The sequence below is a fragment of the Neopelma chrysocephalum genome, unplaced genomic scaffold (assembly GCF_003984885.1).
Source record: "Neopelma chrysocephalum unplaced genomic scaffold, ASM398488v2 Primary Assembly neopelma1_63, whole genome shotgun sequence".
In the NCBI taxonomy this organism is placed as follows: Eukaryota; Metazoa; Chordata; class Aves; order Passeriformes; family Pipridae; genus Neopelma; species Neopelma chrysocephalum.
Window position 1 is genome coordinate 10,253,933 of NW_020897720.1, and position 16,719 is coordinate 10,270,651.

Sequence of the window (16,719 nt, forward strand, 5' to 3'; positions counted from 1 at the left end):
CAGTTCCACAACTAGAGCATATGAAGCTGTATGATAAATCTCCTTGTCTTGTCACTTAGAAATAAATATCAAAAAATAGCTTGTTTTGCATGAATAAAATTCTCCATTCTTAGATAAACAAGTATGCAGAGTAGTCCATCATATTGGCTCATAGTTCTTCAAAGTACACTCCTCTGGAAGCATGACCAGTGAAGCATTTATCCATTTGCTGTACTCTGGATAACCTCCACCGTTCTCTGACTCTTTTGAGGAATGTGTCCAATTTTCCCTAAAATATAAAATTATTCACCATGTACTGCCCTAATATAAAGTAGTTAATGGGTGCCCTTACAAAGGCTTTGGCAAACATGAAGGCACTTGGATTCAGCCCTTCTTAAATATGCACTTTATTTGTCCCTAATGGAACATACAGTTGTGCTGTAGCACATTGCATTGGCAAAGGGAAAGATTCCATGATGTAAACATGGTACAAGGGATACCACCACTGTGAGAACACAGTCAGTGCCTGACTCTGACTCTTGCATAGTGCCAAAAAAACTTGTCTGGGTTAATGTTGCCAATATTACACTAAATAATAATAATAATAATAATAATAATAATAATACTGTTACATGAAACTGCACAATTCTAGGGCCAGCATGCAGCACACCATCTTCCTTCGAGTGTATAAAAGAGAGCACCAATGAAGTTTGATTTATAATGAAAAATACCAAATACTTTAATATTACTTTCATAAGGAAGATCTGTTTTTATTTTCTGTCTTGCTTGTAAAAATAAAATATTTCCATTTATACAGAGCCAGAGCTAGTCTTTGGATACATTCTTCTATCCTTATTGAGACAGATATGATATAGAACACAAATAAAGCTTCCTGAAATGAACTGAAATATATTTTCCAGTCTCCTTGTCCTCTCCATCTGCCACATAATCGTGGTCATAGCAACATCATTCCATGGATGATGTGATTTTCTTCTGCTTCTATTCTAACAGGTTGTCAGTATCCAAGCCCAGAAGGATCAGAAAGGATTGAGAAGGGAGAACAAATGGAAGTAGACACAGGTAGGTCTGGCACATCCACACTTGCAGGTGACCTGTTGTGTTTCTACAGCCCATTGCTTTCCTCTCATAGAGATCGTGGTGGGTATGGCTGCCCTTCTGGCTTTTTGGCAAAGAACTGAATCCTTTTTGGTTTTCTTTCCTGTAAGACTGGGTCCAAGCTGAACAGACCTCGAGTTTCCATTTCAGTTTCTTTACAGAAGTTAATGTGCAAGAAGTGAAGCTAATTTGGTAGCTACTTCAGAAACATTTACTCACCTCAGTATAAGAATAGTGAAATTTTCTGGGGGAGGGGAAAGGAAAAATGGAAAGAAATTAAATATTTAGAGGTTATAGGGGGAACAAACAAACAAACAAACAAAACCCAGCAAAACTGAAAGTTAAGCAGAAGTACAGAAAACATTGAGTCCTGCACAAATACTCAAACACTTTTCTCCTGCTGTGCTCTGAAAGAATCAATCTGAGTGTCAACCAGGCACCCTACTATTGATTCCTCTGCTCCTGCCTCTCACATCAACAGTAGATCAAGATTAAATTCAACATCGTTAAATATTTTAAATATTCCCTATAGCTATAGGGAATAGCTATAAAATGAACCCTTAATGAAGGGGGCAATAGGTCAAAAGAGCACATTTGTTACTCACCAATCCAGTAAAACCTTTCAATCTGCTGAGCAAAATGCCTCTGTGCAACGCTAAAATAAATTAATAGGGTCTTTCTGATGGAGACAGTTCACGTGTGAGATAACCTCAGGAGGTCTGAAGGTCATCACAAGAGACATGCTTCTGCCTTTTAGTGTAGTTGTTGTGGTACCTTCCATGCCTTTCACATTTTAAATGATTACATAGTAATCCTCAGGCTCCACACATGGAATATGCCTCGATGGGATCAGCCCTTGGTTCTTCACATACTGCTGCTACTTTTGGAGGCAGTCTGTGCTTATTGAAACAATCGTGGGTTTTTTTCCTGAGGGGTTAAGCTAAAGGGTCAAACAGAGAAAAGAAATACACATAATACACAAGAAAAGATTCAAGGAGCAACTTGCTAAAGGATGTCAGGGATGTAAAAAGTTTACGTGGCTTCAAGGAGGGGACTGGGCAGGTACTAAAAAGTGAGAGCTAGTCAAAGGTTCTGGGCAGACAAATCACACACCAACCTGACAAAAAAACCCATAAACTAGCCCTCAGCTCTTTCACCTCTTCAAACAGCCAACTTTTCTGAATCTCAGAAAATTACATCCACAGACTTGGAAGCTTTTTTGTTTTAGAGAAATTCAGTATGGAATCAAGCATTCATAAGGAGCTAAATGATATATTTTGACACAGCCACGATCCTTGCAGGATATACTTTTTTTTTGGTCTCAGAAAGTGCTTTTGCAGAATACATGTCATTCATGAAGAAATAAGAGCTTATAAATGTTCAGGGCCCAGAGGGAATAAATATGGAATGATATAGTGTACAAAAATATTCCCAAAACAAGGCTATCTAAGAATATGGGACCAGATTCCAGCATACCAGGAAAGTGAGAAAATATTTTGATGTCAGTAAGAATTGCAATTAAAATCCTTTGTCAGATTTCAGGAGAAAAATAATCACAGTGTTTAAAAAAAGGCTGAAGCATTATAGTAACCTAATTCCACATGAATGGCTACAAAAACCAGTTTGGCTTTCTGTCGATCAGACTCTGTTTCCAAGTACTTGCTGCCATAGACAACACAAAATAAAAATCAGCAGAGATTTGAAAAATAAAATCATGCCAGACTTCTTTTTATTTTGTTTTGCTTGTGGCTCACAACTAGATGTAGCATTGTTATAATTTTGTAAAAGCTTTTTAGATTGAGTTTTTCTGGTCCGGTTTTCCCACCCTCTGACAAATACTAACAACCTTCAGCTGGTATTACATCCTATATTTCACACTCCCAGCTCTCTAAATCCCACATTTCTGATTCTGTAAATGCATTAGCTACAGGAGCCGATGCAAGTGGCTGGAACCTCTGTTCATATTCTATAATCTAATGCACTTAGCGAGCCAATGAATATGTGTGAAAGGAGGGGCTTTCTGGCTGAGGGGCTCCGTGCAGGGGAACAGCTGTTGAACAGCAAAACCTTACCCAGAGCCAGGCAAACACACTCACTCACATCCTCAGTGGCTTTGTGCATCCAGGTCTGCCAAGACAACTCCACCCACCCCTTCTCTCTCTGCAAAAAGTGAACAAACTAGCACAGAGAAACATAAAGAAGAGCAAATCTCAGCTGTGAAACATTTCAGCAGATCAGTAATGGCCTGGATCAGTAATATCTCCTGGTTAAACCACTTTGCTCTACAGGAAGAACGTTTCAGGGGGTACTTAAACAGCACTGAGGATTACTTAGCCTTCCTATGCGGGCCCAGACGGAGCCACCTGTTCCTGCCCATGGCTTTGGTGTACACCCTGATCTTCATTGTTGGGGTGGTGGGGAACTTCTTAGTTTGCCTCGTAATCCTCAAGCATCAGAACATGAAGACCCCGACCAATTATTACCTCTTCAGTCTGGCGGTCTCGGACCTGCTCGTGCTGCTTTTCGGGATGCCACTGGAAGTCTACGAGATGTGGAGCAACTACCCCTTCCTGTTCGGGCCCGTCGGCTGCTACCTGAAGACGGCTCTCTTTGAGACGGTGTGCTTCGCCTCCATCCTCAGCGTGACCACGCTCAGCGTGGAGCGCTACATCGCCATCCTCCACCCCTTCCGGGCCAAGCTGAAGAGCACCCGCAGGCGAGCCCTGAGGACCATCCTGGCGCTCTGGGTCCTCTCTGTCCTCTTTGCCCTCCCCAACACGGGCACCCATGGCATCATGCTGCAGCATTTCCCCAACGGCACCCTGGTCCCTGGCTCTGCTACCTGCACTGTGGTCATGCCCTTGTGGATCTACAACTGTATTGTCCAGATTACTTCTCTCCTCTTCTATGCGCTGCCCATGGGGGTAATAAGTGTGCTGTACTATCTGATGGGGCTAAGAGTAAGTTTTACTCCAACTGTGCTGTATTTCCTTGGCTCATTCTTGTGTGTTTGTGTCTGTATGTGTCTTTTGAGTGATTGCACCTTTTTCTTGCCCAGCTGTTTTCCCCAAAAAAGGCAAAAGTATTTCAAACCTCTGGAAAAAAAAGAAAAAAAAGTAGATCCAAATCCTTCTTTGGTGCAATCCTATTCTGAAATTAATGTTAGGGGATAATCTACCCCAGTCTTTTTATAAAAACTTACCATCATTGCTGCTCACATCTGAATGTCACTGAAACACCAAAGTCCGTAGGTTGGTTCCAGCCTCTCAGAGATTTACACCTTTGCAGCAGGGACTAGAAGGAAATGTAGCAAAAGTAAAATGTAAAAAGAATAAAAACAAGCAGGTTAGTGATTGAATCTTGTGTATTATTTGTTTTCCCTTTTGTTGTGACTGTGGAATTTCCATTGCATTAGTTTCTGTTTCTCCTTGGTGATAATATTACTTGTTAAAACTCACAAAGCTCTCTTAAACTGAAATGCTACCTTACTGCTGCAGTTAGCAAATTCAGCAATCATTTTCTTATATAACTGCAGCACAGTTTCACCAGGCTATCTTAGAGCTTATTTTCATTCTCTCTTCAGAAAGTGAGTCTAGTTTTACCAAGTATCCATCATGTAAATGTATGGATAAAACTATCAGCATCACAGTATTATAAAGCTGTGTAGCACAACGCTGGAATACACTGCTAATCGTAGTGAGTTGATGACTTTTTTTTTCTCATACATTACAGATATTTTGAAAATATAAATACCATCTCATCACACTGGGTATAACTTATAGTCTACAAAGATACATCTGATCATACAGCAAGAAAGGGAGAGGAATGAACTTATTAAATAATGTGCACGAAACTCAGACAAATCTCTGCTGGAGTATATATCATTTTGTTGTGCTGGCTGACATTTACTGTTACCTGAAATCATAGAGAAGCAATTTTTGCTCTACCCAGGAAAAAAAACAAGGATTAAGTGCCAGAAATCCATAGCACAAAACAGATCCTCAAAGCAGTGAATGGGTTAAATTGTCCACACTGCCCAGTGGCTGTTGTGGGATCTTAATACGGTTTTGATGAAAATTTTGCAAAATAAGACCTGAAGGGAGGGAAGAATTTTGTAAATATGGATATTACGAAAAGAAAAGTAGAAATATCTGAATTGATAAAAGAAGACTTGAAGATTGCAATAACTTCTATTTGCAGCATCAGATACTCCTATACCCCATCCCAGAAGAGAAGCTCGGTACTGAATGAAGGCTGCTCCCTCAAGACTTCTGTAAATTCACAGATATGTTCAAGCTGTCTCTCCTAAGGGCAGTAATGTTCATTGTTTGTAGGGTTTTTTTCTGTATATCCAGCTCAGACTTTCAAATTTTAAACAGCATCCATCCTGACTAGATTTGCATTATGCTCCAAACTGCACTAGGCAAGATAATTTCATTTCTTCAACAGAAATGACAGAAGAATGATGTATATATATATTGTTTTTCAAGAGGAGACACTTTTTATCTGCTCACGAAGGATGAAATCTATGAAGCTTTAGCAACACTCTGTAGTCTCCTGAGTGCCATGTATCCCTCACAGAATATAGAGGAAAAGCTCAGTGTTGATCCAAAGGTTGTACAACAGCTCAAATTCTGCAGAGACATAGCCCTTCCACATCCAGGCTTTATAGAAAGGGCATTTCCTTGCCACAGTCTCTCCCTCAAGCTTTGCCAGTGCTCAGGATGCTCAGGAGAGTCTCAGGATGCAATAGGAGAAAAAAATGTGGGACATGTCACATGTCATGAGAGGGCAGCAAACATGGGTGATAGGGTACCTGAGTTAATTTTAAATTTTATTCCTTGGAAAATGAACAGATCCATCCAGCTGATTACCTCATGATCAGTTACCTCATGATCTACTTGGGTATCATTTTAAAGCATGACGATTTAATAATAATTCATTGATGTGGTCAATAGATAGTTCCAACATCAGTATAAAGAAGAGGACACTGATGATTACACTGCAGCCTCATTAGATTTAATTGTAGAAGCTTTCTACTGCCTCTTTCATAGGGTTCTCACCACAGGTACCTTTAGGATCAACCCCTAAATCATCCAGGTTCTTTAAACCCAGTCCAGCTGCTGGACTACTGGTTGCAACCCATAGCCAAACACCTGAGGAGGAAGAGGAGAAGGAGAAGATGAGATCATTGGGAAATGGCTGCTCATGGAAGTTAATCCCTGCAGTGCTGATAGAGATGGGGTGGGATTGTTTGGGAAGAAGTCTGTGTTGCAGCAGGAGTCAGTGCAAGGTCCCTGTCCATTTCTCTCAAACTGATCTCTAAAAGAACACAGGGGTAGGTGCTTATCACTGCTTGTCTAAAAGTCAAACTTTATTTAACAAGGATTTTTGACAGTGAATGAAGAGAGTGGAGAGTCCATAGACATATTCTCCTACCTGCTTCAGACATCTGTGAGGGGATCTAGGTAGTCAGATGACTTTTGCCTAGGCAGGATGATTCTTCTGCCAAGGTTCAACACTTCTCTTACCCTCTCATCCCCTCAATAATACATTGGACACACTGGAAATTTTTATTTCAGCTGTCTTTGAAGCAAGGCAATTTATTCTTGCCAACGCATATCTGGTCCAGATTTAATCATCAAAATCTATTTTGCCCCCCAGATGCCCAGTTGTTAAAACCAGAATCACCTGTGGGCAGTGACTGCCTTTGGTGAACTTCTGCAGAGTCCAGCACAACTCTGGAAGAGTCCATCTCCTTTCCATGGAAGTTTTCAGCAAACCTTGCCCCCACTGACACGTTCTCCTTTGCCATGGGGTTGAGCTAAAAGCACACTGAGGCTGCAGTTGAGCAGCAGATGGCAACAGCTTCGGCCAAATCCTCAGAACAGGCACGACTGCAGGCTTTGGCATAAGCCTTGTAGTTTTTAAGTATCAATTTTTCCATCAGCTGGAGAGAAAGTTTGTTCACCAATAGCATCAGATAGGTCAAGGAGTTTACAGAAAACATTTCTGCTTTTGGAGAGTGGCCTCACTAGGTTTGCCTGGGGATATGTGAGGCCCTAATTTTACCTTCTGATTTCTGGTATGAAATTCTATAGCTAATAAAGATGTGGGGGGGAAATCCAATTTTCAGCTTCTTGCTCCAGTCACTTTTAATTCTTTTCCAGTGAAAGGGTAGTTTTCATCTCCAGGCAACCCTACACAGCCTCATAGATCACAGTGATGTAAAAGTAACCATTACCTTGGCTGGAGTTCTCTCAAACCATTGGCATTCACTCAAGTTACAATCTTTGCCATGGACTCATTTATTTATTTATTTTTCCTCCTTCTTTGTAATAATTCATTGTTTTATTAAACTCCAACTGCTGAGTTATTCTTGCTAGTTACACCTTCATCCCTTGAGGCTAAAGGGGAGCCTCACAGCACCATCAAAATGGCAGGAGGAAGATGAAAAATAAAGATACATATGTCTCTGGTTTATTACAGCATCAGAACACTGTATTCTCTGAGGCTTTGGACTATGCCTGGAATAGATTACTGTTGAGACTGAAAACCACTGAAGGTAAACTAGGTGGTTTAATCAACCTGAGCAGACGTTTATTGCTAGATGTGTTACAAATCAACTGAGGCTCTTCCTTAAGCAACTGTGGCTATGACTAAAAGTTACAAAGGCAATAATGTAAAACATGAGAGGCTGAATGGCACTATAATTGATTATAATCCCATTTACATGGTTTTCCATTTTACAAATAGAATAAAGAGAACATTGAAAAAAAGTCTTATGTGATCATCCTGAGAGAAAAGTATTATTAATCAGAAATCAGAAAGCAAAGTCACAGTGTAAAAGGCAAAAGCAAATGGCACAATTAGCATGTTTTCACAAGACTTTTACAAATACAGAATGATTTCTTTTTCCTCTTTCCTTATATTCTCTCCCATGTAATTAAAAGTTTTTCTTCCAGTTTCTCTCAGTTAAAAAAAGCATCACTCCAAAGCTGTTGGCTAATCAGAAGTTCCCACTTCAGGAAGCTGGGACCAAATATGCACTTTTCATACATGATCTTTTCTGTATTCAAAGCAATCCTGTTTATCTAGACCTGGTATTTTCATCACCAAAACACCAGTGCTCTCACCATAAGCATTTTGGGGAAGCAGTTCAGGGAGGATCAGATTATTGCTCTTTATGTCCATTTTTTAGAAGTCCAGGAAAAACTACTGGAGAAAACCTCACATTGTTGTAACTGAGCAGTATGTGTCTGAATCTGTGTATCATGCACCCCGACTGTCTGCAAGGGAGCATAATTGGGTTTTGTTCATTAGATGGGTTGAATATCAATTAGTCCAAATCACCCAGGGCATGAAACAAATTCCTTCAAATTTTACAGGATTTTTTCCTATGATTACAACTGTGTTACACTGAGACCACTCTGTGTATTTTTTCGATCATTGGTTTGTGCTTAATTGTGGGGAAACCTTTTAGGAAAATAAACAAACAATATCTTGCCAGAAGAGAAAATAATGCCTAGCAAAATACTGTTGAAATTGAACACAAACTGTGAACCAAATATTGACTCACTGAGGAAAAACAAGTGGGGAAGTGAAATACAAACTTGCTGTAAATATGCAGGTTAAGATGCATAAAATCTGCAGATTGTTTAGAACATAAAGGTTTAGTGTTTCTCTGGAGAAAAAAATGAAATTTAGACTTTTTTCAGTGAGTCTCAAGTTGCCCCCAGTTTTGCTTTCTCAAACTACAATTATCAAAATATCAAGCAGGCTACGTCTGGTGGGGATGCGATCTCTTGTCTAAGCTCTCCTTTGGTTTCTCTCCTTTTGCCAGTTGAAAGGAGATGAAACTTTGGAAGTAGAGGAAATGGCTGTGAATGTTCAGAGACCATCCAGGAAATCAGTCACAAAGATGTTGTGTAAGTAGTAAGTCTTTCTGTGTTTTATTTACAGTGGACAGGAGGGTGACCAGGTCCTAAAGGGAATCAAGCAAATTCACTGCATACAAGAGTTATGAGATGAGAAGCTGTTATTTAAAAAAAAAAAAAAAAAGGCTTCTTGCTGTTTTATCTGGATATATAGGGGATGGAACACCATGGGTATCTACCAAAAGATTCAGAAAGCAAATTTTCCTCCCCAGCATGAGAGAAGTTTGAGCAAACCTACGTAGCAGATGCTTGCATGGCAATTCTCCAATATCGCTCACTCCAAACTGGCTCTTGCAGCCCTCTAGGGAGGATGTCTTTTTTTTTTTTTGGAGTGCAAATAGTCTATCTTGTACATTTATAAAGGGTATACATCTGTTTTGTATTACACCGTCAGCTCTGCTAATGAGCAGAAATCACAGAATCACAAGATGGGTCAGGTTGGAAGGGACCACAGTGGGTCATCAGGTCCAATCTCCCTGTTCAAACCAGGTCATCCCAGAGCGCATGGCATAGAACTGCGTCCAGACAGTTCTGGAATGTCTCCAGTGAGGGAGACTCCACAACCTCCCTGGGCAACCTGTTCCAGTGCTCGGTAACCTGCACAGTGCAGAAGTTCTTCCTCATGTTCAGGTGGAACTTCCTGTGCATCAGTTTCTGCCCTTCCCTCTTGTCTTATTGCTCAGCACCACCAAGAAGAGCCTGGTCCATCCTCTTGACACCCTCCCCTTCTGATACCTATACAGATTAATGAGGTCCCCTCTCAGTTGTCACGTCTTGAGACAATCCTGCCAAGCCACATCCATCACTTACTGCTGATTTAATCACTTAGACCTTCAAAGAAAGGTTGGACCTAAGCAGACTTGCACATTGTACAACATTCAAGAGAATTTATGCACCAATCATCTTGAAAGCACTCACATCACTTCCTAATTTAGGGCTGTCTTTAAGGCAAAGAACACCTTGCTACTGAGATGGTGTTTATGCAGGAAACATAAATCACTTTTGCTATTTTCTGTAACAACATTATTCTTTCAGACACCTTAAGTCACTCTCTGAACCAGGACACTGTACTTTGAAGTCAGCCTGATTTTCAGTGCCTGGAATGGGTTTAGGCTCTGTACATGCCCCAACACCACCTGGCTGTTTCCTGCTCTGTTTGAATGTCACTGTGTGTGCATGCATTGGGTTATCCAACACAGAAACAAGTGGAAAGATTGTTCTTTTAGTTGGTAATGGTAAGACAGAAAGTATGGCAAAAGTTTTGAAACCATTAACATAATTTGTATGTTTAGTCTTTCGTTCAGCTTTTTGAACTCTCTCTGCTCTGTGCAGGCTAGTGAACCATATCTTCCCATTACTGACTTGTTTTTCTTCTCCCCTTTCTCCATGCCAGTTGTCCTCGTGATAGTTTTTGCTATCTGCTGGGCTCCATTCCATATAGATCGACTTTTCTTCAGCTTTGTTGTGGAATGGACTGAGCCTCTGGCTAACACATTCAACTTAATTCATGTGGTGTCAGGTAAAGCTTTCTTCTTCCACTTCCACAGGGACTGGGAAAAAAAAAAGTGTTTGTGAATGGTTTACTTGGAATATGTAGTCATTTATTTTGTAGGTGACACAAGACATGCATGGAAAACCTTCTCAGGATTTGGTGGGCAGTGATGAGAATAGTGCCTGAATAAAAACTACATGCAATTTTCTGCAGCTTCCAAGATACGGATGTCTTGTCCAATACAGTATCTGAATATTCACAAAGAAGGAAAAAAAGTATACCATGCATCATTACCTGCTTTTCCTTCTTGGGAATGTTCAGAAGTGAAGCCTGCTGTTGTTCAGCTGCTTTTAACAAGTCCACAGGGTCTCTGGGGCAAATGGGAAACCTTACCAAATGGCAAGACAAAAGACTTACCTACTGCTCAGAATGGGTGATGAAACCAAATGTTTATGGCCTTGCCAAACACAAAATGAAGGCCTTTTCAAAGAGGAATCTTATTCTCAGTCTGCCATGGGAAAACACTGAATGTGGCCATTAAGCAGCTCAGACAAATCTGATCTTGTGCAGTTGTCCTGGTGTGTTGTAAGAAATTAGCTTCCCTTGGCTGGAAGTTGTCCTCTGACAGCTTTGATGGGGACACCAGCTGTGCAAATCCTGCTGTGGGGATGAGGGCAGTGCTGGAGGCAGGGCAGGGCAGCTCAAGAGAGAGTTGGTTCCTGAAGAGACGGAGAGAGTGAGCTCCAATTAACAATCTCTCCCACTTTCTTTTCACTGTAACTGCGGTGTATGAGCTAATCTCGGTGAGACATCCCTCTGCCTATGCCAGGAAGGCAGCAGGCAGAGCTCTGCTGTTGCTCTCTCCACCCTTGCACCAAAGCTTGGTGGAGCTGTATAGGCAATGAAGAGATTTTCCTCTTCTGAGATCATTTCACACACAAATTAATCTCTCTCTCTTCCAGGTGTTTTCTTCTATCTGAGCTCTGCCACGAACCCCATCATTTATAATCTGTTGTCCCAGCGCTTCAGGATGGCTTTCCTCAGTGTGATTTCTCCTTGCTGCAAGCACTGGGCCCCTGAACATCCCACTTGCAAGATTTCTGCCCAGAAGAGCATGTTTGTGATTGAGGGTCACAATCTCATGGACTCTGCTGAATACATGAGTGTCCCTGGCACACACAGGACATCTGTCAGCAGTTCTCAGCTCTCCACTGGTCTGTGACTTTCCATGTGATGATCCAGGTGAGAGAGGAGTTAAAGAAAATTGCTTTAAGAAAACAAAAAGAGAAGAGACCTTCCTAAAAGACTGACTTCAGCAAGAAAAGATTGGAGAGGTGTCTCATTGAGTAAATTAAGGAGAAGATTGTATTTAACATATGTTCGAGAAGCACTATATTACACTTGAGCTAATAGTAGGGCTGGGAATCTCAGCTTGCTCACTGCAAGCTGTGCCAGTGAAGAGCTGTTTTTAAAAAGTGAGACACACTCCCAATGTTACCAGCACAGGAGAGAGACACAGCTTAGCCAAGTCTTATCAAATGGCTTTTTGTGCACCAACCTAAACATCAGCGTTTACTTACTTTGAAATAAGGCAACTTGCTGCATAAGCCTTATCTATCTAGGTTTGGGTAAGCCAGTCCCACTTCTCTCTCCTATGACCTTCTCCAGGTATGGCTGTTGCAAACCTCTCTTGTCAACATGAGCAAGTAGGCAAGAATGAGAGCAGCTCTGAGTTGGGCTGACAGGCATCAGAAACCAGCAATAGCTATTTCTGGGCCAGAAAAATCAGGGAGCCAGTAATTGTAAAATAAATGCAAAGCAAAACCTTTGCTTTCTGAGCAAGATAAAGATCTGGGGGGGGGGGGTAGTGATTAATGCAGCTGATGGGGGATATCTGCCCAGGGAATGTGCATCAGACAGTTTTATTTTTGCCCATCCACCTGTGCATGTACAAATGGGTAGGTCTGTGCTACACCCCATCTCCTGCAGTTTGTAAGAACTTCTTATCATTGCTTCAACTTCAGATACTTACGTGTTGTCTCCACCAGTGGAGCCTTGTGGTTGTGCTTCAGCAGACTTCACACCTGCCTGTACCAAGTGGATTGCAAAGTCAGAGATCTACATGGATCCAGGAGACAGCCTGGACAACATTGACAACACAGGGAACTGGGGCAAACCTAATACAAAGGCAATGAAAAGGGGAATTTTGCAGTGATATCGCAACTACTGAATTCAGATTTTGCCATAAAGCACAATGTAGGTCCAAAAAACTTTCCTGCATCCCAGTCATGCAAACAGCTTCTGAGGGCAGTGCACTTACATCTGAGCTGATGAGCTCTGCTGACTGCAGGGACAGAATTGTGTCAAGGGAGGTCAGGGGGAATCCATTACATGACAAAGAATTCTGTAAGACTCTCTGTCCCAAGCTTCAAAGCCTGTTCATTGTGTTTCAGAGAAATGCCTCCCCTGTGCCCCCTGACGCAGGGCTTGGTTTAGCCACTGCTCTGGGCTCAGGCTTGGCACGCACTGCCACAGAAAACCATCCCATGTGTGTTGTCAAGGGACTGGGAGTTACTTTCATAGTCAGATTACACAGAGTTATCACAACGAATAGGAACATTAGTTCCTGAAAGATGACACACTGTATGCATGAAGGCTTATTCCAGGTCACTGGGGATCCAGATGACATTTCCCACCAGAGGTGGAAAGGGTTGTACTCCTGTTTCCGTGGCTTCTTACCTTGTTCCCCCCAAAGTCTTCTGTTTATCTCTCTCTGTGGGACTCTGAGGTGAGGTGAGACCTGGGAGGCTCATGGAAGATGGTGAGTCATCTTTTCCTGTAGCACAAGGGGAATTCTAGACCATATTTTCTCTCAGACCCATTTTACCATCTGCAGTCTTGTCGAACAAGCCATGGAGAGGGTAAGAGCTACACAATAGGTCTGCAGAGAGAAGGCAATTCCTGCTCCCTGAAGACACAGCTGAAATGCTTTGCCACCCCCAAGTGGACACTTGCGTTTTATCATTAACATTTCCATTTCCAACCAGTTTTGCATTATAATTTTTCCCTCTGCCAGATGTAAAAGTGTGATTTCCCTCTGGACTTGCTGTGCCAGTGGTGCCCTTGCTGCCTGTGAGCTGCCCAGGTCCCTGTTCTCCTGCTGGGCTCTGAGCTCTGTGCTCCCACTGACAGGCTGGGGGACACCTGGGCAGAGCCTGGGCTGAATTTCCTCCCTCACCCTGTGCCTCACTTGGGCAGCTCCCTCACGGAGCTCAGGAGGTTATCCTCCTTATCCCAGCTGCATTCCACTGAAAGCAGGTCTTCTCCGACATCCTAGACACCCACCCATGAGGAGATGGTGTAGTTTGACATACTCACACATCCACCATATGATGGAGACATTCCTCTGCAGGATTTTGTGGCTCTTTGGATGCATTTTATGCATTTAGGACCAGATGGCACTTTGTGTTGGTGCACAGAGAGCCACCCATGAGTGAGAGCCATCCACGAGTGACGCCGCTCTCTCCTCTCTTTATGGGAGAATCCCAACCTTTGGCTGCAAAGCTCAGGGTGGATAAATGCACCTCATGACTTGCAGATGAGCACACAGAACCTGCAGAAAAGGTCAGGCTGTGAAGTTGTAGGGTGAAGATTTTGTGTGGTCTTAGACAAAATGGCCACATTTTTGTTCCCAAGGAGGATATAGGGTTTTGTGAGGAAGGAGAAGGAGGGGCTGGGAGGAATGTGCATGGATGGGGAAATTTTAGAAGAGAAATAGTGAGAAGACAATCATCAGGAACTTACCTGGCTCTGAAGTAATTTATTCTTTTGTCCTAAAAGGAGTTTTTATCACGTTTCATTTGCTATCAGTCAAAAGAAATGACACTCATAACCAGAAATTACTGGGCTTTTTTTGGCTAAACATCAAAACCAGAGCTGAAAACATTTAGGTTTGCACCAAATCAAACCTTCTGTGAAAGTGTTATTGGGAAAGACATGTCAAAATTCCTCTAAATTCTGCTAAAGACAAAATAAATGCAGTGGAGAAAGTGTAGACTGACTGGAGACTCCAAGTTAAGTTCCCTGTGACTGCACAGCTCAGTACCCCCCATTCCTGAGGGATGCACTTTGTCTCTACAAAGTAGTCAATGTCCACTGGAGGCTTTTCTTCCTAAAAGGTTGGTACTTGAGTTATTTATCACTCTGCTCTGATATTTACTTGGCTGCATTTTGGAAGCTGAATCCAAACATGAAACAAACGGGAAGATGGATAGAGATGTCATGAAAGCTGATGCTATTCCTTTATTTATACATTAAGCAGCTTTCATAGCCAAGTGCTGAAAAATGTTGGCAACTGGCTGAGAAAAATTCATGTTGCAAGAAAACAGAGAACAACTCACTTTCCTCCAAAGTGGTCCAGTGTGATAGAACTGTATTTATTTGAAATCAAGCGTGTCTTCCTAGACAGAATTGCCTATTGATTTATTTCTCTGCTTCTCTTTCCCTCTGGGAAACACGCAAGTGTGTGAGCAGAAAGTGTGGAGAGCAGGGGCAGCACTGTGAACAAAACATGGATAGTCTGAAATGTACTGCAAGGAAACACTCAAAGGAGAGAAGAATTGTGTTTATTACCAGTGAGTGATACTCTGATCTAATGCCAGATTCAGTTGGAAAAGACACCATGACAGCAGTCCATAGCATGCACAATTCTGCTAAGTCTACCTGAAGAGTTTTTGAACACTAGTATGTTTTGAAGTGTTTCAACCACAGCTTACCAGTAAAACTAAATGTACACTTCAGCTGCAGAGCTGATTATATGTATCTCTGTGTAACATGAAAATAAATCTACTAGAGTCTCTCTTCCTAGGCCTGGTCCATCCTCCAGCAATCCTCAAGCTTCTTGTTTCTCCCTCAGATTTCATGTGAGTAGCAGAAGGTGCAGATTCCCCAGATGCAAGAACCTCACCTGGAGAGTAAAGTGTTGCTGATTTTCTTCCACATTTCTTTCCATTTACATTTAGGTTAGTCAACAGCCTGCTTTGGTCACACCCCAGACACAGAGAGCTGAGTTCATTTGCCACCAGAAGTAGGAGACTTTCTGTTACTGTCTAAATTTATTGAAACCCTAAAAAGTTGCAGCTGATATTTTTAAGGCAAATTGTCTTAAATCCACTTAGTTTTTAAAGGATTAATTTCGGGTGTATGGAAGCTGTTGGAATAATTTGCTTTCCAGTAGGATAGCTAATTCATGAATTAAATACTGAGGTGTTTACTGTAAAAGCCTAAATAACCTTTTTTTCATGCATCCTCAGCTTATATTATGTTATGCAATGCAGCAAGTTTCTCCCCAGACAAACAGGCTTTTGTTTGATTTTTTGGCTAGAAGTGGATTTTCCAGAATACCCTTTGACTCAGATGTCTATAAGATGAAGATCACCATCAGAGGAAATCTGTATTCCTCTTCTAGTCAAATGAGGGGGGAAAAAAGCTGTGCTAAAATCAATTTATCTGATCTATTTCAGTCATCTACCTTAGGTGTTTTACAGGTAGTTTTTATGCATCTTTTACGATTGAAAAACACAGCTAGGCAGCCAGGTACAGGTCACCTTGAAATGATGTGTGTTCTTTGTTGCAGAGCAGATATATTTATCAGACCCTTTCGATTTGTTTCATTTCTTCAGAACCCAAGAGTCTCCCTTTAGAAATAACTCACTAGGAAAATCATGCTCTAAATGAGCAAAAGAAATGGTTAACAGCTAATTCACCTCTAAACAGTGGGAGAACAGCATCCTCAGGGCTTCACCTACCATTTTGTTCATTGATCTGGGGTTGGTGCCTCTGGGACACCTGGACCAAGCTCTCACAAGGTGGGGAAATTCCAACAGAGCTCTAGCACTTGTAGGGTTTGCAGCATTTGTTTGCAAGCTTGCAGTTTTCTTTCCCTTACTTCTATAGGAGCTGGCAAGGGCAGGAAAGATATCTGTCCTGCCAGAGAATGTGCCAAACACCTGCCTGAACTCAATGGAAAGTCTCCAAAGAGAAGTTTTTTCATGCTGCTGTTGACTGCAGTGCAGGTGGGTTGGGCAGCACTGAGCAACTGCAGCAAAAAACTACAAGACTCAAGGTTTTGAGAAACAGAAGAACTCACCAGACTTTCTGTGAGGAAGGAAAGAAAGCACTAACACAGGAACTCAG

General features: G+C 41.8%; 1 protein-coding gene across 1 annotated transcript; it reads left to right on the top strand.

Moving 5' to 3' along the window:
• Nucleotides 1–3,157: 3,157 nt before the first annotated feature.
• NMUR2 (neuromedin U receptor 2) lies at nucleotides 3,158–12,845 on the top strand. Its single transcript, XM_027682943.1, has 4 exons — nucleotides 3,158–4,055; nucleotides 8,939–9,023; nucleotides 10,426–10,551; nucleotides 11,487–12,845. The coding sequence occupies exons 1-4, from the start codon at nucleotides 3,336–3,338 to the stop codon at nucleotides 11,744–11,746; spliced, it is 1,191 nt and encodes a 396-aa protein (XP_027538744.1). The 5' UTR covers nucleotides 3,158–3,335; the 3' UTR covers nucleotides 11,747–12,845.
• Nucleotides 12,846–16,719: the final 3,874 nt, after the last annotated feature.